Source organism: Juglans microcarpa x Juglans regia, chromosome 7S, assembly GCF_004785595.1.
Source record: "Juglans microcarpa x Juglans regia isolate MS1-56 chromosome 7S, Jm3101_v1.0, whole genome shotgun sequence".
Lineage (NCBI taxonomy): Eukaryota > Viridiplantae > Streptophyta > Magnoliopsida > Fagales > Juglandaceae > Juglans > Juglans microcarpa x Juglans regia.
In genome coordinates this window covers 769652-797171 of record NC_054607.1, presented here as the reverse complement: position 1 = coordinate 797171, position 27520 = coordinate 769652, and the positions used below count along the sequence as shown (strand labels likewise).

The following is a 27520-nucleotide window of genomic DNA, read 5'->3' as shown; positions in this document are numbered from 1 at the left end:
TTCAACAGGTCTATTAATTACCAAAGCCAAGGATTTCATATTACAAGCTTATTCAGATTCGGATTGGGCAGCCGATAGGGATGATCGTCGATCGATTGGTGCACATTACATTTTTCATGGACCTAATCTCATTTCTTGGAGCTGTAAACAACAACAAACAGTGGCTAGAAGTAGTACAGAAGCTGAATACAAGTCCCTTGCAAACACAGCAGCCGAGTTAATTTGATTAAAATCGATCCTATCCGAGCTTGGGATTCCTGTGCATCAACCACCGGTTCTTTGGTGCAATAATATTGTCGCGACATATTTATCATCCAATCCTGTGTTTCATGCATGCACAAAACACATTGAAATTGATTTTCACTTTGTTAGAGATCAAGTGGCCCGAAAACAACACTCAGTACAATTCATTTCAAGCAGGGATCAATTAGCCGATTCTTTGACAAAACCATTGCCGCCTATTAAATTTCAAAATGTGCAATTCAATCTGAATATTCGTGATCTCCCCTTTAGATTGAGGGGGCGTGTAGAAGATCAATTGCAAATTGAAACTGATGCTAAAAATCAAGCTGTAATAGATGCCGGAAATCAGGCTGTAACAAATGAAGTGCAACCAACCAAAAATACTGGAGGCTGAAAATCAAATTCATGATATGGCAATCAATATTGCCGAAACTGGTGCTTCAGTTTAAAGATGAAGGAGATGTGATCCTGAGGTTTTAAATTTGATTTTTGTAACTGTAAAGTTTTTAAATTCAAACTTTCAAATACTGCACAAGTTTAGGAAATCTGTTTCCTGTACTTGTGTATATATACACCTATGTAATCTGTCATTCTTTACGCAAGAAAGCAATTAAAATTTAAAAATTATTCCTTGAAACAAGTTTTCTTTTTCTCTTACAGTGACACATCATGAGACTACAAAAAGTTCTTGATGACTTTGCTTGGATAATAAATATAAATCATTCTACTGATACCCATCTCTGTTTCTTTTCATTCCATTCATCTCCTTGGATTGCTTATTGGTCATGTCATTGGATTAAAATTTTGTGATATGTGTGTTGGCTGCAGAGTTAAAACTTGAAACTTTGTTTATCTGTAAATGTAAGTTGATTTATTGTATATATAACAAACCCATTTTTATTCTTCCGGTTCTCAAATTGTTGGCATGCAATTTTTTTTTTCCTTCATTGTTTGGTTTTTTTAAGGTGCACTTCCATATTGTTATTTATTATTTATATAAATGATATCATTTTGCTGTTATGACATCTGAGCTCACTTCGTTCAGCTTTTCCCTTCCCATGTTTATATTTAATTTTCTCATCCTTCTGTACAATTTGGTAGGATAAATTGTAATTGATTTTTTAGCTAAGAAGATCCCGGATGAAATTGATGATCAAATAATTCAAGAAAATGATTCGTACAGGTCTAGGTTGAGCAAAACTCATTACATGTCTTTTTTAAAAAAATAAGATCCGTATGGAAAAATCTGATTTTTTTTCTAAGGATCGAACATATGGTTTCTCCGGTAACTTCCAAGCTAGCTTGAAGTTCATCAGGACGGCTAGCTTGACATCAATGAAAAGTGAACTATTTTAGTCTTCGTTTGTTTTCGTAGATAGATGAGATGAGATGAATTGAGTTAAAATTAAAATTAAAAATTAAATAAAATATTATTATAATATATATTTTTAATATTATTTTTATTTTTATATTTGAAAAAGTTGAATTATTTATTTTATTTTGTGTAAAAATTTGAAAAAATTGTAATGATGAGATAAGATTAATTGAAAAGAGTTGTAAAAACAAATGACGTGTTGGGGAAATCAACACAGCAGAAGGGATAAAAGCGGTAATAAAAGAGTACATTTTACGCACTCAGTGACACCAAGAATTTAACGTAGTTCGGCAACTGCCTACATCCACAGAAAAGAGCTTCACTAATAAATAGTGGTACACAAAAAAATATTACAGAAGAAGAGGATCACACTCTATTCAACTCAACTCTCTTCTTTTCTTTTCAGAGCTCTCCGGGCTCTCTCTCTTTTCTCTTCTTATTTCTTGAGTGTGTCTGAATCTCTCGCATGGAGCTTCAATTTATAGGCGAATGTATATCGCATTATCGTATGAATGCATTTAATATGCATTCAATAGACAGTTGGACACTGGGCACTGCGCGCTGGACGTTGCAGGATATTGAAGCTGATCTTTTAAAGGCCAAACAATTGCGCACTTTCCTTACATTAAACGAATACATGCGGTATTGGGAAATCAAAATGCCAAGTACAATATTGTGCTTAAGAGTTCTCTCCCTGGGCAGTATAGGCTTTGGGAATACTAAGTTGCTTGATTCAATTGGCGAGATGAAATATCTATGTTATTTGGATGTTTCTAGTCAAGATTTAACAGATTGCCCGATTCCATATGTAATTTGTGCAATTTGCAAACGTTGAAGTTATCATGGTGTAGCAAGTTGGATAGATTGCCAAGAGATATGTGGAAACTCATTAATTTACGTCATCTTGAAATTGATCGAACTTACCATTTAAAGGAGATGCCGATAAAAATGGATAGATTAAAATGTCTCCAGACGTTGCCAAAATTCGTCGTCAGCAAACATGACAGTGCTAGTGGGTGCATTGGAGAATTGGGAAAACTAAAAAATCTTCAAGGAAAGCTTTTAATTAAAGAGCTCCAAAATGTTAGATCAGCTGATGATGCTTTGAATGCAGGCTTGAAGGATAAAGGTTACCTCGAGAAGTTGGTGTTAGAATGTAATATTCCTCCAGAAGAAGTACTTTGTATTTCGGAAAGTCAAAGAAGTGTACTTGAAAATCTGCAGCCCCGTGAAAACTTGAAAAGTCTCTCCATCAAGCGCTACAGCGGGAAAGGTTTTTCAGATTGGATAGGAGGGCTTACTTCATTGTCTGAGTTGAAATTATTTGATTGCAAATATTGTAGTGCCTTGCCATCCCTTGGGCACCTCACCTCCCTTGTACAACTGCTAATCTATAGCTGTCCAGAGCTCAAGTACATGCCAGAAGAGGGCTTCCCTGCCTCCCTTCGTTTTCTATGGATAGCATCCGTATGTCCAGTGTTGGAGGAAGAGTTGAAAGGTTAAAAAGGAAAAGAATGGCTCAAGGTGGATTGCGTCCCCAACATAATGATTGATCGCAGACAAATTCAAGGATATGATGAATGGCCGAGAGGTGAGAGACCCATGCAACCTCAAAGCTTTTCAATAAGTTATAAAATCAACTTTTTTTTTTAAACATTAATAAAAATAAAAGTAAATGAAATATGATTTGGCATTACAATGTGAGCATTGGGAATTGTTTTGCTGATCGTGAATTAACTGCCTTTTTTGATTGCCAATCGAATTTCTGTTTTTTATATATACAAATTCTTAGATCCCTCTAGCTCATTTATTTTCCATACATATATATACTTTCCTACCATTTTCTCCGTGTTGTCAAATTAATTCTCTTTCTTTCTTTTCTAACTGTCTCATTCTTTTCGTTGACAGATAATTGGGCAAGTCGGTATGTTTATGATGATTCAATGTTCGAGACTATGGAGGAGGATGAATATTAACAAGTTCGTACGTACAACTTTTTCTTAAATAGGGTCACTTCTATCACATTTACTTAAAATTCACACTAATGAATTACTTTTATTTTTCAAAAACAAATGCAATATATGACTTTTCTTCATCTTGGAAAAATCGTGACACTCATTTGGTTGTTTTTTTTTTTTTTTTTTTTTTTTGCAATATATATGTTTACAAAAATGCTTAATACAGTCACCTGCCTTAAGCGCCATGTAAATGGCTGCTGAGTTGGCAAAAAAAAAAAAAAAAATGCTGTGGAAAAACAAGACCCTTCCCTCTCCTCCATCCCGAATCACCCTGCAAGATCTTCTCTCTCGCTCCTCAGACCCATGCTGCAAGATGGCAAGACCCTTCCCTCTCGGCCTCCATCCCAAATCACGCTGCAAGACCTTCTCTCTCTCTCTGGTAATACCGAAGCCGACCCTGCAAATTATTTCAGGTGGGTCTGGCCGTTTAGAGCTGAATGGTCCTGAAAAGAGTGGAGGGATAGGCCAAGATGTTGGGTGGGGTTGGAGGCTCTTGAAATTATGTCAGGTGGGTAGCTCTGGAAATTGATAGAGGAAGTTGCATAACTTGTTGGGAATAAAGATTTCAAGGTGTTTGTGATGGCCTCAAAGTCTAGACTTGGTGGAATGAAGGTTGAATTGTCATCTGGGTTCTCAGCTAATTTGCGGCCAGTGGATCGGACAATGTGGCCAACTTGGACTTGAACTATCTCTCCTCCGGTGCTCATCATACGCATTGTTTCTATGCTTTGCATAATCTCTGGTTTGGTAAAAAATCTCTTTGTTGAGTGCTTCTGTTTGGTGGGAAGTTTATGCATTCCCCATATGGTTGAAGATGTTGGGGGTATTGGCCAAGGCCATGTTCTTGTGGTTCTTCTAATGTATGAAGAAGGGAGAAAAAAAAAAAAAAAAAAAAAACCCTAACCAACAGATAGATCTATTCAAAATTTTTGAATAAAAAAACACAGAACCAGCCACAAAATAATTGATCCAAAAAAAAAAAGATAAGGAAAAAAAGAGAAAGAGAGACGAGAATTGATCCAAAAGCAAACCATACCCAGCTAAATGGTTGCTAATTCAATTACATTGATGGGCTTCTTTTTACTCAGCTTTTCACTTACCAAAACTAGCACTGTTCATCTAGGCCAGGTTTTTTCTTGGCCCAGTCGGGATAACCGGATTCCGGATGAGATTTTTGGAACCCAGATTGACTTATCCGGCTCTATCCGGTCCGGATGCGTCCGGGTAAGGGATTTTAAACCCGGTACCCGGTTTCTATTCAAAACCAAAAAAAAAAAACTCAAATCATGCCAACGCGCAGCTAAATTACTCCCAAAAGATCTCTCTCTCTCTCTCTCTCTCTCTCTCTCTCTCTCTCTCTCTCTCGTCTAAATAGTAAACCCTAGCTCCCGCTGCTCATTCTCTCTCGCATCAAACCCTAGCTCCTCCATATTCTCGTTCTCCTTCATTGACTGGTTTGTTACTTTTTTCACTACAATCAAAGTGGGACTGCGACTACTTGGTGAGGTCGATTCAAAGGTACTGCCCTGTGTCGAACTTGGCCAAGTGGGTATCCATCGATGACTCTCAATGATTACTTGATGGAGAGGAGTAGCAAATATGGGAAGAAGATGGAAGTGCTTGAGCTTGGGATCCAAGAGATTAGACGTGTTTCAGGCTCTGTATGTCAGGTACAAGTTTGTTTGTTCTTCTTATTATCTGCTCAAACCTCTCTCTCTCACAATCTGTGAACAATGAATGTAAATTTGGGTAGATCTGGTGATTCCGTCTTCTTCTTCCTATTTCTTCTGGGGCTCAAAGGTCTTCGTCCCTAAACCTCGAACCCACTTCATTTCCAAGCCTCCTTTGCTCTGTAGAGCTACATGGCAGAAGATCCGTCCATGACATTCCTTTCATGGGGGTTTATCTTTGTTCCGTTTCTCTATTTCTTTTGTTGGGTTTCTTGAAAAAAGTACGCATACTTACTCTTTCACTTTCTTCTTCCATTTTCGTTTCAAATGAATCCTAAGCACAAGCTCTACTGATACTGGAATAGTGTCTTTCCACTCAATCAAGTGAAGTCCCAGGTGCTAAAAACTTGAGGGGATTCGTTTTTCTGGCTATGTCTACCTTATTCTTGGAAAGGTTTCGCTTGTCCTTTTATTTTTCCGTGAAATTTTTAGTTTCAGAAATTTATATTAAGTTTGAGTTTGGTGGATTTTAAAGGAGATTTTGGAGAGGCAATTGAAAAGTTTTAGAGAATCCAAGATTTAAAGAACTCTTCTTTGGGCGTTAAAGGTAAACATTTGCATTTGTTAAGTCTAATTTATTGCATTGTCATTGAATTTGTGAGACTGGACTCAAATGGCAAAAAGGGTATTGACCAAAAGTTTTGTTAGGGTCCTTGATATAGTTGCTGCAATGAAAGCTCTTGTTGGGCTTCATCTCAGTAATTGTTGAGACAATCAATTACTGAGAGTAGTTTACCTAGGGTCCACTCAATCCCATTCATACGCATGGATAGCTTCGCTTTTTATAGATTTTTTTGTCTTTCATTTGAGTCTAAAGCAGAGGAATTAGTCTTTTGATATAAAAGAGTCAATGGCAGTGCATTGTGGTAGGTTTAGCTTTTGTTACCATGGGTTCTTTTTCGTTAAATATTATCTTTGTTTTTTGCAGTTTTTTTTGTATATATTTTTTCACCTAAATGCATCCCACATTTATGTCCTTTTCTGGTAGTGTGTGTGTGTTTTTTTATTAGATTTGTTAAAGGATGCAAACCCAAGCACCATAGTAGATTTAATATATTGATGAAGCTTACCTTCTAGAGTTGGAGCAGTTTCATGAGGTATTGTTGCATCAGCCATATTTGGTACTGCTAAGCATAAAATTCTGTAATAAGTACTTAAATTTAATACAAACAATTCTATTGATGTTTGTCAAATATGTTTCTCAAATGTTTTGGCTTTGTCCAGAATGATTAGGTTTCACCTTTATATGATGGTTCTTAATCACACCTTTTAAGCACCATAAACAACCATGTAGGATATAAAAGATCACAAGGCCACTTCATCACACAGTTTCTTTAAAAATACTAGATCAAGATGTAAGCCAAGAGCACTCACAATGGCTTCTTCATCTTATCCTTTAAAATACATCACCAAAACTCATTTTTTCTATTTTACATATTGACTTTTACAATATACCATATATCAGCTTATCTATTTTTTCTTCATATCATTTAAATATTATACTTTTTAATCTTTTTTATTCATTTCAAATATTTTCTCTAACTACTAATGATATCTTCATATCTTTTGATATTTACAATATATTTTCATATATAATGTCATATAATTATGTTTTATTTTAAATTAATTCAAATTTGTAAGCTAGACTAAAATATAAATTAATTCAATAAAATGTAGCATGGTATATACCTAAAACTAGGCGCACCACGAATGACATTTTTTTTTTTTTGAATCACACCAACAGACATTTTGGTTTGCTATTTCACCCTAGAAAATAACCTCTTTCCTCAATACATATGATCCCGATTCTCCGTACACACTTTGCACCACCATGTTCCGAAAGTTTACTTTCTATAGTTTATGCAATGAAAGAAAGGAACTTGGGGTTGAAATGGAAATAAAGTTTACTTTCTAGTTTCTGCAGTGAAAGAAAAAAAGTAGAAGGTAAGAGAGAGAAATGAATAAAAAATTTATGCATTTGTGAATAGTGTCTACTAAATGTGGTAGTGGTACTGTAGCAAATTGTATTTTAAAGATGAAATACATAATCCATTGGAAGGATATTTTGAGCTCTTTCCTTTAAATTTTATAAAAAGTTGAGTTTTACAAGAGCCATTGGGAGTGCTTTAAGCCACTTCATCACACAGATTCTTTAAAATTAATTTTAAATAATTTATTCAAGTGCAGGATTTCACAAGAGGGTTAACTTCATAAATAAAATTGGAGTGCTTTTTCCATATAATCCATTGGAATCATCTTATCCACTTTCTGATTTCTGTTTCTGGTACTTCAGGGATCCTCATGCAATGACGACAAGGAGAGAGAAGATATTGTCTTCTCTTTAGAGATGAGAAGACTTCTAGAGAGCAATGTCAATTTTTATAGTCCTTTGGGGGGTAGAGGTAGCATGAGGTGACTTGGGAACCAGCAGCGCGGTAAGTGTACTGGGAATGTTTTTTAAGGCCAGGCTAGCAGCAGCTGATATTTGTTTGTCTTTTCTGAGTAGGGGACAAGTCATCCCGCAATAGCCAATTATATAAATGTGTAGAGCATAGTTTTACAGAATCCAACTTATAAAGGTATTCCCATAAATCTATAGATGCTAATTTCTGTTCAATATGGTGATAATTAAAGTTATACATAGTTGTTTAATTTTGCACTAATTTTGTGATTTTTTAATTGCATTGCACATTTTAGTATTTTTCTTTTTTCTGTATTAGCCCCTTGTCTAGTAATTTTGTACTGACCTTTTTGGCTTACAGAATGTACAAGATCTCTCACAGTCAGATCAATTGAAGTTGCACTTGCCGGAATTATTTTGTAATCCATATCTTGTAGTTTTGTATCTTGCAATGTAATGTAATGTGTAAATAACAAAATAGTGTAATATGTAGTGGATTGTATGCATGTTAGTTTTTCATTTTTATATATTTTTATTTTTCTGGAAAATGTTAGTGCTATGCTTTTTAATGATGACTCAGAAAATGTTTTCATAAAATATATGCTTTTATAAAAAATTATGATTTTCAACACTTTTTTTAAATTTTTTTTAATAAATATAGAAGAATTATGTTTTTCAACATTTTAATTATAGGCTTTTATAAAAAAAAATTATGCTTCTAAACCCATTATCATCTAATTCATCACTAAAAATATAATTAAAATTTTATTATTATAATATTAATTAGAATATAATAATAATAATGATGATGAACTTACAAATAATCTAAATTGAAAGATTTTTGTTTATTGAACTTTTGGAACAACTTAAGATTTTATTATATTTTCTCTTAGATTTAAAAATAATTGTACTTTTTCGTACATAATATTATTTAAAAAGAATAAAAATTATCTTCATATTATTTTTCATAGTAATTCATAAAAATATATCATAGTTATTGGATTAATAATATTTTTATTTTACAAAATGCAATTATTGTTTTTAGGTTCTAATTTATGCAGCAATTTATAATTGGCCTTTAATTCATCATATTCACAATTTCATCTTATGTGGTAACACATTTCATATTAATCTATTTGTAATGCATTTTTAAATTATTATTAAAATAATTAATAACACTTTTTATCTTTTAAAAAATTATTTTAGCAAGAACATGCTTTTAATTCTAAGATCTAATAATAATAATAATATTATATATAAATTCAAAAATAAATTATTTTATTTAAATTTAAAGAATAAAATTTCATTATTATACGATATTTTTTAAAAATAAAAAATTTCTTCCTATTATTTCTCGTAATAATGAATCGTACTGAATAACACTTTTTAAACTAATATTGTTTTTAATTGAAAGATATTATACTTTCAAAATTAAAATGAATAGCCTATTTTTACATTTTATCATTCCAATAATAATTGTATCTAATAGTTTTCTATAAAAATTAAAAAATATTATTTTATCTTTTTCATTTATAAGAACATTATTATTATTATTATTATTATTATTATTATATTTAATTGGTCTTATAATGAGTGAAGCAATGCATGTCCTATTATGATTTTAATATAATGAGTTTTAAACATTTAATTTGTTATGTGTTTAATAATTTTATATTTTCTGTTTTTTTCATTTTCTTAAGTATAATTATAAGAGAATTATTATAAATACAAAGAAATTATACAAAAGTAAATCCGTAAACTTACGTGACTTTATGAGATGTTTTATACCTATTTTATAATAAAAATAATTTTATCATTTGACGTATCACATTAATTTACGTCAGTTTTTTTTACTTTTGTATAATTCTTTTGTGTCTAAAGAATTTTCCTAATTACAATCACTAGTAAAATTTATTGAATAGATTTATGATTATCTTTATATTTATCATAATACATCTTAAAATTCATACTTACCACATTAAAAATGTTGTTGCACTTTCAGCAGCTGAAATAGGTACCTTGTAAGTGAGCTCTTACCTATATATTTATAACACATTTGTCGTCGAAATCACGATAGCGTTTAGCCATACTTGTGGGTGTCCAAAAACCTAAAAATCGAAGCTTGGAATGGATGGTCCAAAAACTCTAGAGTCGAGACTGATTATTCCGACAGTTCTTATTCAATTCAACCTTAACAAGAGATAAACATATATAGCAATACATGAAGGAAAATATACTATATTCTTGAGTTTGTACCTTCAATTTGATTATTCATATCTTTTTTGAAAATTATTTTTTTCTTTATAATTAACGAAGTTACTACTAGTGTATTGATATTTTTTTAAAAAAAATTAAAGATGTTTAAAAATATTTAAAATTAAAAAAAAAAAATACAAATTTGTACTAGGGGCAAGGCCAAGAGTCAAGGTTGAGTGGCATAATAGCACCACCCAAACTGAAATAATGTTTTATACAATCTCAAGCTCACATACCCATTTTAAAAAAATGTGATTCGTCTAAAAAAAGAATACTTTTTTCATATAAATCTCGAATGGGGTTATGCTACTCAGACCGCCACCCCATATATTTGAAAATTGCTAAAGACACAAAGATATTATATAAAAGTAAATTCATAAATTAACATGGTTTCACAAAATCTGTTAAATCTACTTTACAATAAAAATAACTTTACAATCTGATATACCACATCAAGTCATATCAGTTTGTGGATTTATTTTTGGGGAATTCCTGTGTGGCTAAAACTTAAACTCATTCCAACTTAAAAAAATTAAATATATTTTAATAAGATGTATAAAATACTATTCACAACTCATCTTAATGTCTAAATTATTCTTCTCCATATCTTGTCCTAATATTTATTTACGAGCAGTGTTACATCCACTAAGAATTTAGCATGAGACCCGCCTTGATAAGAACAAAAAGGTTTATTTTTTTTCCATTCATTTTTTAATATTCTTAAACATTTTTTTTTAAATCATAACATTATTAAAAAACACTTATTTAATTATTGAAAAAAAAAATGTTGGGATCGAATCGGAACCCAACAATCGAGGACTCTAGCATTTTTTTTATTTACACTTTACAGAAGCACGAGAATATACGCTTTCCCCTGAATCAATATTGAAAAAAGTGAAAAAAAAAAACACTCCCAGACGATCATGTCTGCTACCAAATTTGGTGGTGAGTACTTTTCTACTTCATTCCAAGCGATTTACCATTTTGTCTAAAACGTTATGCTTCTTTCTGGGTACAATTGATTTTCAGCTCCTTGTTATCTCTTATTTTGTTCAATTTCTGACTGAAGCTTTTGGCTTAACCATCAAATCAACTGTGGTTTCATCTTTGTCCGTAGTTTTAGATCTTGATTTATACTTGATTGAATGGCGGAACACTATTTTTAGTAGTTCTTTATTTTTTTACATTTTATCATTCCAATCATAATTGTATCTAGTAGTTTGCTATAAAATTTAAAAAATATTATTTTATCTTTTTCATTTATAAGAACAATATTATTATTATTATTATATCTAGTTGGTCTTATAACGAGTGAAGCAATACATGTCCTATTATGATTTAATATAATGAGTTTTAAACATTTGATTTGTTATGTGTTTAATAATTTTATATTTTCTGTTTCTTTCATTTTGTTAATTATATATAATTATAAGAGATGTTCAATAATTTTACATTTTTTGTTTCCTTCATTTCCTCAAGTATAATTATAAGAGAACTATTATAAACACAAAAAAATTATACAAAAATAAACCCGTAAACTTAAGTGACTTTATGAGATCTGTTAGATCTATTTTATAATAAAAATAATTTTATCATTTGATATATCACATCATGTCACGTCAGTTTTAAGTTTACGTTTGTATAATTTATTTATGTCTAAAGTATTTTTCTAATTACAATCACTTGTAAAATTTATTGAATAGATTTATGATTATCTTTATATTTATCATAATACTTCTAAAAATTCATACTTACCACATTAAGCACTTTCAAGAGGAAATAAGTACCTTGTAAGTGAGCTCTTAACACATTTGTCGTCGGAATCATGATATCGTTTAAACATAATTGAGGGTGTCCAAAAATCTAAAAATCGAAGCTTAGAATGGATGGTCCAAAAACTCCAGAGTTGAGACTCATTATTCCGACAGTTCTTATTCAATTCAACCTTAACGAGAGATAAACACATAACAATACATGAAGGAAAATATACTATATACCCTTGAGTTTGTCCCTTCAATTTGATTGTTCATGTATTTTTTAAAAATTATTTTTGCTTAATAATTAATGAAGTGAGTACTTTTCTTAAAAAAGATTAAAGATGTTTAGAAAATATTTAAAATAATAAAAATACAAATTTGCAATAGGGGCAAGGCCAACGGTCAAAGCTTGGCGGCATAATAGCAGCACCCAAACTAGAATAATGTTTTATACAATCTTAAGCTCACGCACTCATTTTAAAAAATGTGATTAGTCTAAAAATAGAATACATTTTGCATAAATCTCGAATGGGTTATGTTATACAGATCCCATAACATATGTATTTTAAATTCTTTATTTATTTTTTATGCTAAATCAATTGAGTTGTACTACTCATCATCTATACATTACATACTTATTATGGAAAAAAAGAGGAAAAAAAATATGTGTAGTTTGTGGCATAAAGTTGTGTTCGGTTATTAAATTCAACTCAACTTATTTCAAATCAATTATTAATGGGATTCACTACTTTTTCAATTTATCATAAAAAAAAGTTAAATTCATCTCAACCTACTTCATATATTTTAACTTAAAAATTTAAGAGAACGGCTAAAGACATAAATAAATTCTATAAAAGTAAATCCATAAACTGACTAGCTTCGTGAGATTCGTTAAATCTATTTTTACAATCAAATGTACCACATCAAGCCACGACAGTTTGTGAATTTATTTTTGTGTAATTCCTGTATGGCTAAAGTATTTTTCAAAACTTAAACTCATTTCAACCTTAAAAATTAAATCCATTTTAATAAGATGTGTAAAATATTACTATTTATAATTCATGTCAACGTCTAAATTATTCTTATCCATTTGGGAGAGGCTAGGGGCCGGACATGTGAATAGAAAGAATTTACACTCTAATAATATGTTGACACCTTTGCATTTCAAGAGAAAGTAAAATAGAACTGTCCCATGTAAATAGAGCCCATTCTAACAGGCACAAGCTCTAACATTTTTGCTTAGTTTTCATAATCAAGTATTGAATTTCTCATTTGAGTACGTAAAATTGAAAAACAAATTAAAAAAATGAGGAACAGTAACAAAGAGAGGGACTGAGGGGTGAGAGAAAGTGAGCTTCGACCGGCCTCTTGGGGGGGGGGGGGGAGGAGGAGAGAGCAAACATTTGGTGTTGGCGAGAGAGAGGGAGAGAGAGGAGAGAAAGAGAGAACAATGGGGTGAGGAATTGTATGGGCAATACTTACATGAGAGTGTTTCTATTTTTTTTTTCTCTTGAAATGCAAATGTGTAAATATATTATTAGTATGTGCTCGAGTCGCGCTCGACATATCGCTCGAGAAATAGACCTAATTTTTCTATCTAACTTTTCACCTAAACTATAGATGAATGAGGAATGGGAAGAAAGAGAAAGAGACTGAGAGAGCCGAATATCTTTACAGGGACTCTTCTCATATATGTGTAATACACCGGGAAAATTTTTTTAATAGTAAATAATACTGAGCTCTTGAAGAGCCAACTTAACACTGAGCCCTTGAATAGCCAATTTTGTCTTGAATATCTTGTTTTATTTCTTTAATTTTACAACAATATCCTTTAAATATTCTGAAATATTTTAAAGATAATTTTCCTGAAGTATTCACTTTCAAGATACGTGGGCACAAAAACCAACGTACATTGATATTTAATTATCACTTAAGTTGAACATAAACGCTTTGACATTAAGATTTGTCCGGTAATATGACTGCCATGAAGTATTCTTAGATATATTTAGGTATTTTATCCATAAATATCATTTAAATATAAAATATTTTTAATTTTTAACTTTTAACTATTTATCTAATTATTATAATTTTCACAAACTTTCAAACAAAACATAAAATAATACTATTTTTTTCAAATTTTAAGATAAAAATAATATTAAAAATCATATTAATTAATATAATTTTTTACTTTATAATATTTTTATTTAACTTCTTTATTTCATTTACGGAAATCAATAAATCAAATTAACTCAAAAAATTTCATTGCTATTTACATATATACGAGATATTGCCCTAAAAAGAATGCGTGTCAAATAAAACAAACCACTAATTTGGTGCCCGCTGCTTGGAAAGCAAATGGGTAGGATAATTCCATTTTGTTCATATTCATCTGGCAAAACCCTGCAGCATCCATGACAGATTATACAATGATCAGTTCCTTAACTTTGATATGAAAAAGTACAACTTTTTCTTTCTCCAAGTTTCCTATTTTACTTCTCTGAAATCTCGTTGTTAATTAGTACGTAGTTATCTAATTAACACTTTTATTTTATTTTATTTATTTATGCGTCCATCAGCTACTGCTCAAAGCTCTAAAAACTTTAGCTAAATAAACATTGAATTTGCATATGTGAGGTGCTACTACTTTTATTTAAATTGCACTATAAACTACTAAAAATGGCAATTTACATGATCATAACCAACTAAAATCTGACAATTTCAAAGGCAATTAAATGGTGAATGGTGGTAAATTAAATGGTGAATGGTTGTAAAATGTTTCTTTTTTAATTTTCTGGATTGCCATCTCTCTCATTTTCCAAGGCAATGTCCACGGGACCACGAAGTTCCCTTTCTAATGTCATATACAATCTTTAAATAGATAAATTTCGAATAAATCTTTTATAAAAATATATTTCACTAATAAAGAATAATTTTTTACATTTTTTTTAAAATGTAGTCCATTTTTATACATAAACTTATATAGAATTTGTCTATTTAAAACTTATACAAATCAATCTTCTTTCTCGATGGTAGGCCATCTGATCAAGACAAGTATTTTGAAAAAGCAACTATGAATAGGGGAATTGCAACTTCTGGCTGGCTGCTCAGTAGCGATTGATCAAGACGGTAGAATATAAGACGTTTAACAATATGAACAGCTGTCATCTTGAAGCAGTGATCATTTTTTCTGAAATATATGATGAATGATGGGTCTTTCCTTCATTTCCCACAATGGGATGATATGTATGCATATGATGTATGCAGACATTCAATCCACAGTTAGAATCCAAAGTTCGCCACAAATGAATCAATTATCAAGAGCATGTGCCAACTAACAGATAAAAGATGATCCCTTTTTATTTTCCGAGGAGGGAAAACAAAAAGGAAAAACAAGAACAAAACCAAAGTCGAAAAGCAGGAAAACGAAATTTCTTTGCATCCATGTTTGATTTTTTGCCAATGTCTACCGCACAGATCGAGTTATCAAGAGCATGTGCCAACTGACAGATAAAAGATGATCTCTCTCTATTTTCTGAGGGAAAAAGAAGAACAAACTTCATCCATGTTTCATAACCAAACAGGGCCTAATCTTTGGGCATATGAGAAGCAAAATACTCGTTTTGCTCTGCTTCTTACATTAAGTAAATCAAGACTAGGTGACATGTGCTAATTTAACAAATTTAACTAAACTCCTGTAGTTTGATATGGCCTTAATAGTCCCCCTCGAGTCAAGCGGCACCAGAGAGATGGTGAGGCTTGATCAAAGGAAATTAAAACGAACAGCAAAAAGTGGCTTGGTAAATATGTCAGTAAGTTGATCTTTAGTTGAGACAAAGGATACTCGAAGAGTTTTTGTAGTGACCCTTTCTCGCACAAAGTGATAGTCAAGCTCCACATGTTTAGTACGTGAGTGTAAGATCGGATTGACAGACAAGTAAGTGGCGCCCCAATTATCACACCACAATGTAGGAGGATTAGTTAAGAAAATACCAAGCTCACCTAATAATGATTGTATCCAAAGTAACTCACATGTGGTGTTGGCGATAGCTTTTTACTCCGCTTCGGTGGAGGATCAAGTAATGGTTGGTTGCTTCTTAGATCTCCAAGATACAAGGTGGGAACCAAAGTACACACAGAATCCACCAATGGATTTGCGATCATCCGGGCAACTAGCCCAGTCAACATCAGAAAATGCAGATAAGAAAAATGTAGAGGAAGTTGATAAATGTAAACCAAAATGAGAGATTAGCTGCAAGTAACGGAGATATGGTGAGGCTTGATCAAAGGAAATTAAAATGAACAGCAGAAAGTGGCTTAGTAAATATGTCAGTAAGTTGATCTTTAGTTGAGACAAAGGATACTCGAAGAGTTTTTGTAGCGACCCTTTCTCGCACAAAGTAATAGTCAAGCTCCACGTGTTTAGTACGTGAGTGTAAGATTGCGTTGACAGACAAGTAAGTGGTGCCCAAATTATCACACCAGAATGTATGAGGATTAGTTAAGACAATACCAAGCTCACCTAATAATGATTGTATCCAAAGTAACTCACATGTGGTGTTGGCGATAGCTTTATACTCTGCTTCGATGGAGGATCGAGTAATGGTTGGTTGCTTCTTAGATCCCCAAGATACAAGGTGAGAACCAAAATACAAGCAAAATCCACCAGTGGATTTGCGATCATCTGGGCAACTGGCCCAGTCAGCATCAGAAAATGCAGATAAGGAAAATGTAGAGGAAGTTGATAAATGTAAACCAAAATGAGAGGTTCGCAACAAGTAACAAAGAATGCGTTTAATAGTCTGCCAACGAGGCACTCTAAGAGAGTGTATAAATTGACAGACTTTGTTAACTGCATAAGAGATATCAGGTCGTGTAAAAGCAAGGTACTGAAGACTCCCTGCCACACTACGGTATAGTTGAGGGTCTTCAAATGAAGAACCTTCTAGTGCAGTGAGTTTTACCAAAGTGGACATGAGAGTTGATACTGACTTAACATTATGCATGTTTGTCTTTTTGAGTAAGTGAGTGATATACCTAGTCTAAGATAAAAATAAGCCATGAGAATTTATGGACACTTCAATCCCTAAGAAGTAATGTAGGGATCCTAAATTTTTAACAGGAAAAGAATTACGCAGAGAAGAAATTAACTCAGAAATTAAAGTTTTGCTAGAACCAATGACAATAATGTCATCCACATAAATCAAGACATAGATATAATCAACAGTATTTCAAAAAAAAAAAAAAGAGGAATCAGACTAAGAAGCTGAGAATCCCAGGGATAGTAGTCTATTGCTTAACTTTGAAAACCAAGCCCTACGGACTTGTTTAAGACCATAAAGTGACTTACGAAGCTTTCAGATGTGAGTTGGATAGTTTGGATTTGCAAAGCCCGGTGGTTGATGCATGTAGACAGCTTCCTCAAGATCCCTATGCAGGAATGCGTTTTGGACGTCCAACTGGTGCATAGGCCAAGAAGAACAAACAACAATGGAGAGTAAGAGGCGTATGGTCACTAGTTTTACAACCGGACTATAGGTTTCGAAAAAATCAATTCCGGCTTGTTGATGAAACCCCTTAGCCACTAAGCAAGCTTTGCGGCGTTCAATGGTCCCATCTGCAAGTCTTTTGGTCTTGAGAACCCACTAGGAGCCTAGAATGTTGAGATTATCAGAGTAAGGAATGAGATCCCATGTTCAGTTATGGAGCAAAGCTTCAAACTCAGAGGCCATGGCTGCTCTCCACTCAGGGTATTTGGAGGCTTCTGTGAAAGAGGAAGGTTCTTCGAGAATATTGGAGGAAACAAAGGAGGTGAGGTTAAGGGAAGGTCTTGGGTTTGGCCATGAAATCGTTCCATTGGAATGTTGTAGGGGAAAGAATGTGTTTTCGGGATCGTGTAATCATGGGGTGTATTGAGGAGGAAGATGATGATGGCAGCTCGAAGGATGAGAGTTGGTCTTGGTGCGGTGCAGACGTTTGCGAAGGGGATGACCTAAGGGAAGAAGTTTGTGAGGAGGAAGAAGACACGGGTTGGGTTGATTGGGCTGAAGTGTCTTGTGTATTAGACTGAGTCAGTAAATTAGGGATGGCAATGGGTTGAGAGTTAGAGAGAGGCCCAGGTGATCGTGAAGGAGTAGAGGAAAAGGACTGTTGGGGAGGACGGGCAGCTAAGGATGGGCCAAGAGATGGACTAAGTAGTAGGGCCCGATGGGATAAGTTAGGTTGAGACACAAAAATGGTGTGTGGGAGGAGTGTTTTGTGAAGCAAACGGAAATATGTGTTCATGAAATTGGACATCCTGTGATGTATAGATTCGTCTAGTGGGGAGATGTAGGCATGAATAGTCTTTATGGTTCGGGCTGTACCCCATAAAAACACATGGTTTTGAAAGGAGATCAAGTTTGTGATGATTAAATTGCCTTAAATTAGGCCAACATAAACACCCAAAATTCCTTAAAATGTTATAATCTGGAGAACTTAAAAAAAGAAGTTGGTAGAGAGATTGATGATTGAGGAGTGGGGTAGGCATTCTTTTAATAAGAAAAACTGCCGTAAGAAAAGCTTCTGCCTAAAATTTTTGTAGAACCGATGCATGGGCCAAAAGGGATAGCCCAGTCTCAACATTGTGACAATGTCTCCTTTCAACAATGCCATTTTGAGCATGTGAATAGGGACATATTATGCAATTATCAAGATTTTGACAAATTTTTTGTATAGGCCGAAATCCTCCACCCCAATCAATTTGGATGGAGGCAATTTTGGAAGGGAAAAAATTCTATACATATTTATGAAATGCTAAAAAATAGATGAAACATTTGATTTTTCTTGAAGTGGAAAAGGTCAAATATATTTAGAGTAATCATCAACTATATCTAAATAAAAATGACAACTATTAAAGGAGGGCACATACGTGGGTCTCCATACATCTAAAAATAAAAGACTAAAAGGTGTAAGTGATCGAGATAAGGTAGGAGGATGGGGTGAGGAATGGGTTTTGGCTTGGGGGCATGTGGAATATGGAGTAAATCGGGTCTGGGAAGTAACAGGGAAATTAAAGTTTTTAATGGTGAGGTTAGTTGTACGGGGAGAATGATAGCCAAGGTAGGAGTGCCAATTTTGAGTCGAGGTTTGTTCACCTAGCATAGCTTGAGGAGAGAAATTTGTCGAGACACCAGTAGGCAGTTCATAAAGTCCATTCCTAACGTGGCCCCGAAGAAGAGCTACCTGGGTGTGCAAATCCTTCACAAAAAATAATTAGAATGAAATTCAAAGAAAACTGAATTATCAAGACAGAATTGACGAACATAAAGTAGATTGCGAGTAATAGAAGGAACATGTAAAAGTTTATGAAGTAAAAAATTGCCAGAAGGAGATATAGATGGGTTGAACCGGTATTTTGAATGGGAAGAGTGGAGCCGTCCCTGATGCTAACTTGGTCAAATCTGTGGTATGAAGCTGCATCCAAATTTAAGTTAGCAAAATCTGTAGTAAAATGGTTCGTAGCCGCTGTATCCGAGAACCAAGAGCCTGTGGTCGAGGGAGGAGAAGAAACCGTAGTAGAATATGCAGTGAAAGAACTGGGAGGTGAGGCTTGGTAACTATGATTGAACCGATAATAACAGGAAATTGTTGTGTGACCAGGTCATTGACAAACCTGGCACACTGGGCGACCATTAGAGTGATTGGGAGATGGATTAAAGTTGCCACGGCTTCCACGACCACGAGAAAAGGAACCCCTGTTTTGTCTAGGAATAGAGTTGGGAGCTAGCTGCCTAGATGCAGTGTTTGCTGAGAGAGAAGAGCCCGAAAGAAGCGAGCTGGTTTGATGGGCGAGCCTGGATTCATGGTTGAGAAGAAAACTGAAAACCTAATGAGTGGAAAGTGGGTCAGGTCGTGTGGTTAGAGAGGTAACAATTGATTCATAATCACTTCCAAAAAGAGTAAGAAGATGGATCACATATTCAGTAGAGGATAGAGGTTGGCCAACGGCTCCTAAGGTGGCAGCAAGAGCAATGGCTTTATAGAAGTAAGAGGTGATGGAATCCGACCCATTCTTCAAGGTGGCAAGCTGAAATTGTGTTTGCATTATATGGGCTAAGAATTGTGCTGAAAACATTGTCTGGAGAGTGGACCAAACATCAAATGAAGTGGAGCAATTAAGCACTTGTGCGAGGATGGTATTGGACAGATATGCGTTAATCGTGGAGACGATGAGCTGGTCTTGCAAAACCCAATTCGTATACTCTGGACTTGGCAAGCTGTCGATCGTAGAAGGTGGTTGAGGATTTGATCCATCAACATTCCCAAAGTGGCGATGCCCCTTGAGGAAAGGCACTATTTGGGCCTTTCACAAGAGGTAATTTTCAATAGTTAATTTGATTGTGATGAAGTGGGTGGAGGAGTGAATGGATGTAGGGTTGATGGTGGGTGGGGGCGACGAATTTAATATGGGGTTGATGGGAGGTGGGGACGACAAATGTGATATGGGGTTGATGATGGGTGGGGACGACAAATGTGATATGGGGTTGATGATGGGTGGGGACGACGATTTTGATATATTAGACGCGTCGAGGTTAGCAATGTATGTATTGGTGATGAGAGACGGACGTTGGTCCTAAAAGGTTTTTAGTAACTATCGAAACTAAGCTAAGGGACCAAGAAATAATATTGCACTGTGAGTGCTCGATAAAAAGTGCCAGAGAATAAAGTTTTCCAGTCTGCACAGGGTAGAATTGAAAACGTCGAACAGTTGTCATCTCTCTTTTTCCGAAATTATCAACTGTGTATAAACATTATTGATGGGTCTTTTATTCAATGAAATGTATGGTATGCAAAGAGTCAATCCAAAAACAAAATCTGAAAGTTCACGAGCAATGAATAAAAGATCAATGAGCAGAGCATGTGCCAACTGACAGATAAAAAGGACAAAAGAGGAATAAAACAAAAATAAAAAAGCAGGAAAGCGAAATTTGTGATCCATGTTTTTGATTTGTCATAAAGTGTGTTTTTTCAGTAACAAATCGAGTTATAAGTAGTTATCTATTAATTAACAAATTTATTATTATTATTATTTATAAGTCTGTCCATCAGCTACAGCTCATCATGTATTCCAATTTCCCTAACTATTGTCTCCTCATGAATATGCATGTAGCTGGCTCACTTCTTTCGTCCGAGAAAGCATGATATGGCTGAGGTTGGAGTTGCATTTGCCTCCCTTAATTAATTGCAGCGTTGTTATTTGACAAAATGGCATCTGATCACGAGGTAGCTAGCTCATTCATTCACTTCTTGCAAGAAATAAAATTTGTTAGCCCAAGCCTCGTAATTGAAAATTCATATATATATATATATATACTATGTGTTTTCTCAACCCTTTTTATGAGTGTAAATGTTTCAACAATAATATGTCATGATTCATTGACATGAATGGTTTTGAATGCCTTTTTTTTTTTTTTTTTTCCTGGACATCTTTTCAAATGTAGTTACTCTATGCAATTTAGCCAACATGTTTTTCCTTTTTCCTTTGTCTTTGCTATGATAAAGTAAGTTGTTTCATTAAGTAAATTATTGTAACTAAGGCTTGGTGACATGTGCTATTTTAACAAATTTAACTAAACTCCCGTAATTTGATATGGCACTTTAAATCTATCTTTAAAATAAAAATTACAAATTGATATACTTGTAATCAGTTTTTTGAAATTCATTTTCTGGATAATTAATATTGTAGTTTACTATGAAGTCACATGCAATATTGTTAGCTAATAGTTATAGGGAAGAAAGGAGGGCCCCGCTGGGGTCGTTGATATTTATGTTTAATGTTGTGAAAGATTGGGTTAAGATAAAAAAATTTGTGGAAAAGGTTCGTCCATGTCTGACACTTTTGACTCTTCATTCGCTTAGCGCCACAAGGGATGATTTTCTTTATGAGATATTTAGCTGCCGTTTGACATTGAAAGAAGATAAGGATGGGATAATTTTAAATAAAAGTTAAATAAAATATTATTTTTAATATTATTATTATTTTAAAATTTAAAAAAATTAAATTGAGATTTAAAAATTTTAAATTACTTATTATATTTTGTGTAAAAATTTAAAATAATTATAATATTGAAATCAAATAAGTTGAAATATTTATCAATCAAAATGTGACTTGTAATTAGGGGGCCATGCATGCATTAAATGGTGAATGGTGGTAAAATGTTTTTATAGATTGCCATCTCTCTCATTTTCAAAGGTAAAGTCCACAAGTTTCCATTTCTTTTGGTGGTAAGCCATCTGATCGGGACAAGCATTTTGAAAAAGTAGGATAAATGTCTTACATGAACAGCTCTCATCTCCAAGCAATGATTCTTTTTCTGAAATTATCAACATTGCATAAACATTATTGATGGGTCTTTCCTTCAGTGAAATGTTATGACATGCAAAGCTCACCACCAATCAATAAATGATCAGATGACCAGAGCATGTGCCAACTAAAAAAACTTGTAATTGCCCTATTATTGTGGGTTATGAGATGTCTTTTTCATGCATTTTTTTAGTTCTCTTAAAAATTTTAAAAAAAAAAATTCACCTTAAAAATAATTACTAACCATGATCGGCATGCTTTGTCGGGACACAGCATTTTATTTTGGGATGCGTTCACATGCACCATACAACAGGCTGCACATATATCCACAAATGCAAAAAGTGGCTTTTCTTGTCATTTCACAGGGGTTGTGATCATTATTATCAACGTACAATGTCTTTAAAAACGGAGTAGTACTCTTCTCTAACTCCTCATTCAAAACGCACTAGTCTTCTAGTTCGCCTACAACAAAGCTCCTGATCAAGTTAATTAAGGGCTCACAAAGAGGCGTTGAGATGGTGGGTGAAACGGCAAAGAGTGGTGGTGCTAGTGGTGATCATCGGATCCTGGCAATTCTTCTGGTGATTATTTTGCTGCACAAAGGCCATTGTGGAGCGAGTGTTGTTGCTGCTGCTGATGCTTCAATATTCCAGGACAACGTCACCGCCTCCCTTAACTACCAAGGCCACATTATTGACATGGATGAACCACACCAGTGGTTCGATTCTGAAATAAGCAGAATGCTCGCTCCAAAACCTCCATACACTAATGGTGTTTTTAAAAAAACGCAAGTATCCAACTGTGGCGGCAGGGGTAAAAAGTACAGTTCGTGCGAGCCCCTGAAATCTCGAAGTGGCAGGAGAGGAGAAACGTGTCGCAGCTACTACAAACGCAATTGCAATACCTGAATTAAGTGTAGGATATAATATGTGTTCTATTTCTTTAAATTTTCTCTTAGTTTTTGCTTCCCTTTCGCTGAACATTTTTACTCAAATATTGTATGTTTGCACAAAAATAATCTATAAATTGATTCACTTATGAAGTCATGTTAGTTTGTGAGGTTATTTTTATATAATTTTTATGTGGACATTGCAATACTCATTAATTTAATCTATTTAGTAATACTCATTAGTTTAATCTTTCTTATTCCTGCTATTTATTGTGAAATTGGCATTGAATGAATCATGTTATAATCCAATTGCAAGTTAGCAATTAATATTACTAACTAGCTAGCTAGCATATATGGGGGAACTTTTTTATCACACAAATTGATGAATGCGAGGAATCACTTGCATGCACGTTCACCCTCGGTCCTGGCCCAGGAGAAGTTCCTGATCCAAGGTCGAGTTAAGAAAATGGTTACTTCTTATAATTAATTAATGGTACGTGTATGTTCTGGTGATGCTCATCATCCTGCTGCAATATGCATGCACACTCACTGCTAATTCTTCAATCCACCGTTGAACGATAAAATTAGTAAAAGTTGTGAAATATGATTTGGCATTATAATGTGTTGATGTGAGCATTGGGAATTGTTTTGCTCATGACTTAAATGTTAACTCTTTTGTATAGATAATCAATTCCTTTTTAATTGCCGATCGAATTTCCGTTTGAAAAACAATGGAAAACTTCAAAAACCGGTGCTATTTTTTGTGTGTATATTTATATATATATATATATATATATATATAAAGAAATGATAGAATTATTACTGTGTAACAATTTGATTACAATTATGTAATAAAATATTATTATTTCAACTTAATTTTACCTCGGCACATATAATAAACAGATAAGGGGATAAGGGATACTCTTGCCTTATACCTCTCGAAGGTAAAAAGTTATTTTCATCTTTGCCATTAACTAGAGTTGAATAGTTTATTGCTAACTAGAGTTGAATAGTTTATTGCACAAACACATTTCATAATCAAGCTGCTTGTTTTCTCCCCAAACCCAAGCCTTCTCAACATAGCTTCTAAGAATCATTTCACCATGTCATAGGCATATGACATATCCAATTTGATTGCCATGCTCTCAACTCTGCCCTTTTGCTTTGTCTTACATCTCGTAGGCAATCATTATATTATCTGTCATTAGCTTGTTTGGGATAAAGACACTTTGATTCGAAGAGATGATCTCAAGTAAGTCTTTCTTAATTATGTTAGCCAACACTTTTGAGAATAGTTTATACAGCACATTGCATAGGCTTATTGACCTGAAATCCTTCACAGTAGTGGGAGACTTCACCTTTGGAGTGAGAGCAATAAATGTATGATTTAGGCCCTAACTCATATCACCACCATTTAGGAATTCTAGCACTGCTCGACATGTTTCTTCGCTTACTATGTTCCAATGATTTTGGAAGAAGCCTGCCCCAAAGCTATCAGGGTTAGGTGACTTAAGAAAAGACATCTGGTTTAGGGCCACCACCACTTCATCTGTTGTAAACTCTTTCTCCAGCCCCCCTTTCATCCCTTCAGTGACCCTAGGTTCAGTTGTCAAAACACACTTCTCAATATCAACAATAGTAGGGTTTGCAGATGAAAAGATCTCATTAAAATAACTGTAGAAGGCTCCCTCAATCTCCAACTCCTCATTTACTAACATTCCTCGAGAGTCCATTATTGATTTGATGGTGTTTTACCTTTTTAACTAATTAGCACATGCATAAAAGAATTTTGTATTTTTGTCAACATGTGTTAACCATTGCCTTTTTGCTCTTTTTTTCCACCTCAGATCTTCTTGCTCTAGCAATAGGCTTAACTCCCCTTTCAGCCTCTTTATCTGCCCATATCCTCTGGACCCTCATCATCCTCTAGACCTCTCAGTTGCTCATATTTCTCTTTGATTGCGCCTTCCCTTGCCAATATGGAGTCTCTGCTCCACTTACTTAGTGAATTTCTATGGTCAAAGAGTAGCTGTTGGATCTTGTTCAAATGTCCAATAATTTTCTATGTTTTTCCCATTCAGTTTCTACAATTTTACCACACTCCCCCTCCATACCCTAGCTCATCTCATACTAGAAGTTTCTTCTCTTATAGCGCATATCCATCCTCTCTTTAGTAGTGAGGAGAAGAGGCTTATGATCGAAAACCTATGTCCCCAGAACCTCCACTCCCACCTTCTGAAATCTACACACCCAGGCATGGTTGGCTACAACACGATCTAACCTTTCTTTTATAGAAGTTTCATCCTCATGGCCATTGCTCCAAGTGAATTTGTTTCCAGACTAGCCTAGATCAGATAGACCTACCACCTCAAAAGCCCTTCTGAATAACTCCATTTGTCCGTCATTTCTTGTCCTCCTTCCTACCTTTTCATCCTGGGCCATTATCTTATTGAAATTACCCACCACACACCACCCCATACCAGATGGTGGATTTTGGGATTTTAGTAACTCCCAAGAAATACCTCTCTTGCTCGCTTCTGGGTTGCCATAGAACCCTATCAACAGCCATTTGTTCCCCACCTTGTCTCCTTTGACCCACACATTTATGTGCCACTAGGAATAGTTTATCAACTCCACCTCATCCTCATTTTTTCACATTATTATCAAACCACCACTCATTCCCCTTGGTTCCACCACTACACATCCCTCCATTCCCATTTTTCTCTTCACACAGTCTGCTTTACTTGCTCTCAGTCTTGTCTTCATCAAGAAGACAATATCGGGCTTATTTTCCTTTGCTTATTAGCAAAGGGAATAAACTATGTGGGAGTTCACAAGCCCCCGACAATTCTAACTAAGGATTTTCATGACTCCTGGCGGTGGCTGCTAGAGGCTGCCTAGCAACCACTGCCACAACATTGACTGTCACCTCTTCCAAGTCTCCTCCCCCCAATTTAATTTTCTTCGATCCCACTTCTACAATATCTTTTTCCATACCGCCTCTTTTCCTTGGACTCAAAAGGCAAGAGGAATCTGTTGGCATACATTTTTCTCTATTTCGACGCTTCCACTTACCAATCTTCTTGGTATTCTGTATCATCTTAGACACCTCCACTCTACCTTCTCACTACTAACCTGGCCACCTAGAGGCACTTGACTGTCATTAGCACTCAAATCCAGCACTTGTTCAAAAAAGGGATTCGTCCCCATTCCATTCACATGTTCTTTAGGATCCTTGATTCATTCCTTTTTTGCCCTTGTGACCAAGTCTACATCCATCAATGAGCAGTTATCCTTCACATTCTACTCAAGCACCTTCTAACCCTCTCATTTCCCTTTCCCACGACCTTCATCACCCTTCCAGCTCCCTCCTTTCCCAAATGCTAGCCAACTCTTCTCCTCGCTCACATAGCTGCTTTTGAATTTGTTCCCCCCTCTTCTATGACTATCTTAGGCCCATATTGATAAGATTTCCTTCTTGTAGCTGTATCTATGAGGTACTACTATTTTTCTTTAAATCGCACCATAAACTATTAAAATTGGCAATTTACATCATAAACAATTTATAAAACTTGACAATTTGTACTCTCAGTACTTAACATATTGCCCAAATGATCAATTATCATGTACGTAATGTATGTTAGTAATTAGTGATTGGAATATTAAACAAAATGGGATTTAACAAATTGACTTTTAATGCAAAAGTACATTTAATTATTGGTACTGAATGATCCGGTAAATCTTGATTTTTAAATGCTATATATGTGTGTGTATGATGAAATTGGGGTTCGTATTTGAATCTAAATTGATAATTGATTTGTTTTTATTTAGGTTCAAGTTGATTTGGTTCATGAGAAGTTTATTTAGGCACAATTGTAAAACGAATGTTTTTGCATGCTTAGTTATGAATGTAATTATGGGGTGTAATGGATGTAATGGAAGCTGCTGTGAGGAATGTAAGGTGTAGGCACGCAAGGTGTTTGAAGAAAAGCTCAAGTGAGCCACAGGTACATTGATACGGGTTCTTCGAGGGGCCCAACCTCCTTACTGAATTCAACCTAAGCAATTTCCAGATGCCCCTACGTTCTTCCCCTTTTCCTTCCACTCTATATATTCGATTCCTTCCCAAAACAGACTCTTAATAAACCTCCAGGTTTGATAATTTGACACGTGCAAAATAAAAGCTACCTCACTGCCCACTAACGTTAAACCTCACAGACACTAAACGCACAGTTTTTGGTGTTTTTAAGTCCCAAAACGCTGTGCTTTACAAACACTACTAATTTTTTCTATAATTGAAAAACGCTGCGTACTGAATGACAACAGTCTTCTTAATTCAACTAAACTCCCCGTTTCACTTTTCTTCTCATACGGGCGCTTCATCATGACCCTCCACACGGCGTCATTTCTTGTTCAAGCCCTCCAACTATTTCACTTCTTCGAAGTTCGAACTCTAACTCAGATCACTTCCCTTCTTCTACGTCTGCACCGCTTTGTTCTTATAGTGTT

At 34.4% G+C, this 27520-nt stretch overlaps 1 protein-coding gene and 1 long non-coding RNA gene across 7 annotated transcripts; both read left to right on the top strand.

Moving 5' to 3' along the window:
* Positions 1-2566: 2566 nt before the first annotated feature.
* LOC121241426 (putative disease resistance RPP13-like protein 1) lies at positions 2567-3594 on the top strand. Its single transcript, XM_041139182.1, has 2 exons — positions 2567-3116; positions 3527-3594. Exons 1-2 carry the CDS (start codon positions 2567-2569, stop codon positions 3592-3594), a joined length of 618 nt encoding a protein of 205 aa, XP_040995116.1.
* Positions 3595-5633: 2039 nt separating this feature from the next.
* On the top strand, positions 5634-8286 carry LOC121240974. Of its 6 annotated transcripts, none has more exons than XR_005935608.1 (4): positions 5634-5760; positions 5842-5913; positions 7549-7945; positions 8129-8286. It is a non-coding gene; the product is annotated as an uncharacterized LOC121240974 (long non-coding RNA). The 6 variants fall into 6 exon arrangements; XR_005935609.1 differs by adding an exon at positions 6377-6463 and having other exon boundaries at positions 7660-8286; XR_005935610.1 differs by adding an exon at positions 6377-6487 and having other exon boundaries at positions 7660-8286.
* The last annotated feature ends 19234 nt before the right edge of the window (positions 8287-27520 follow it).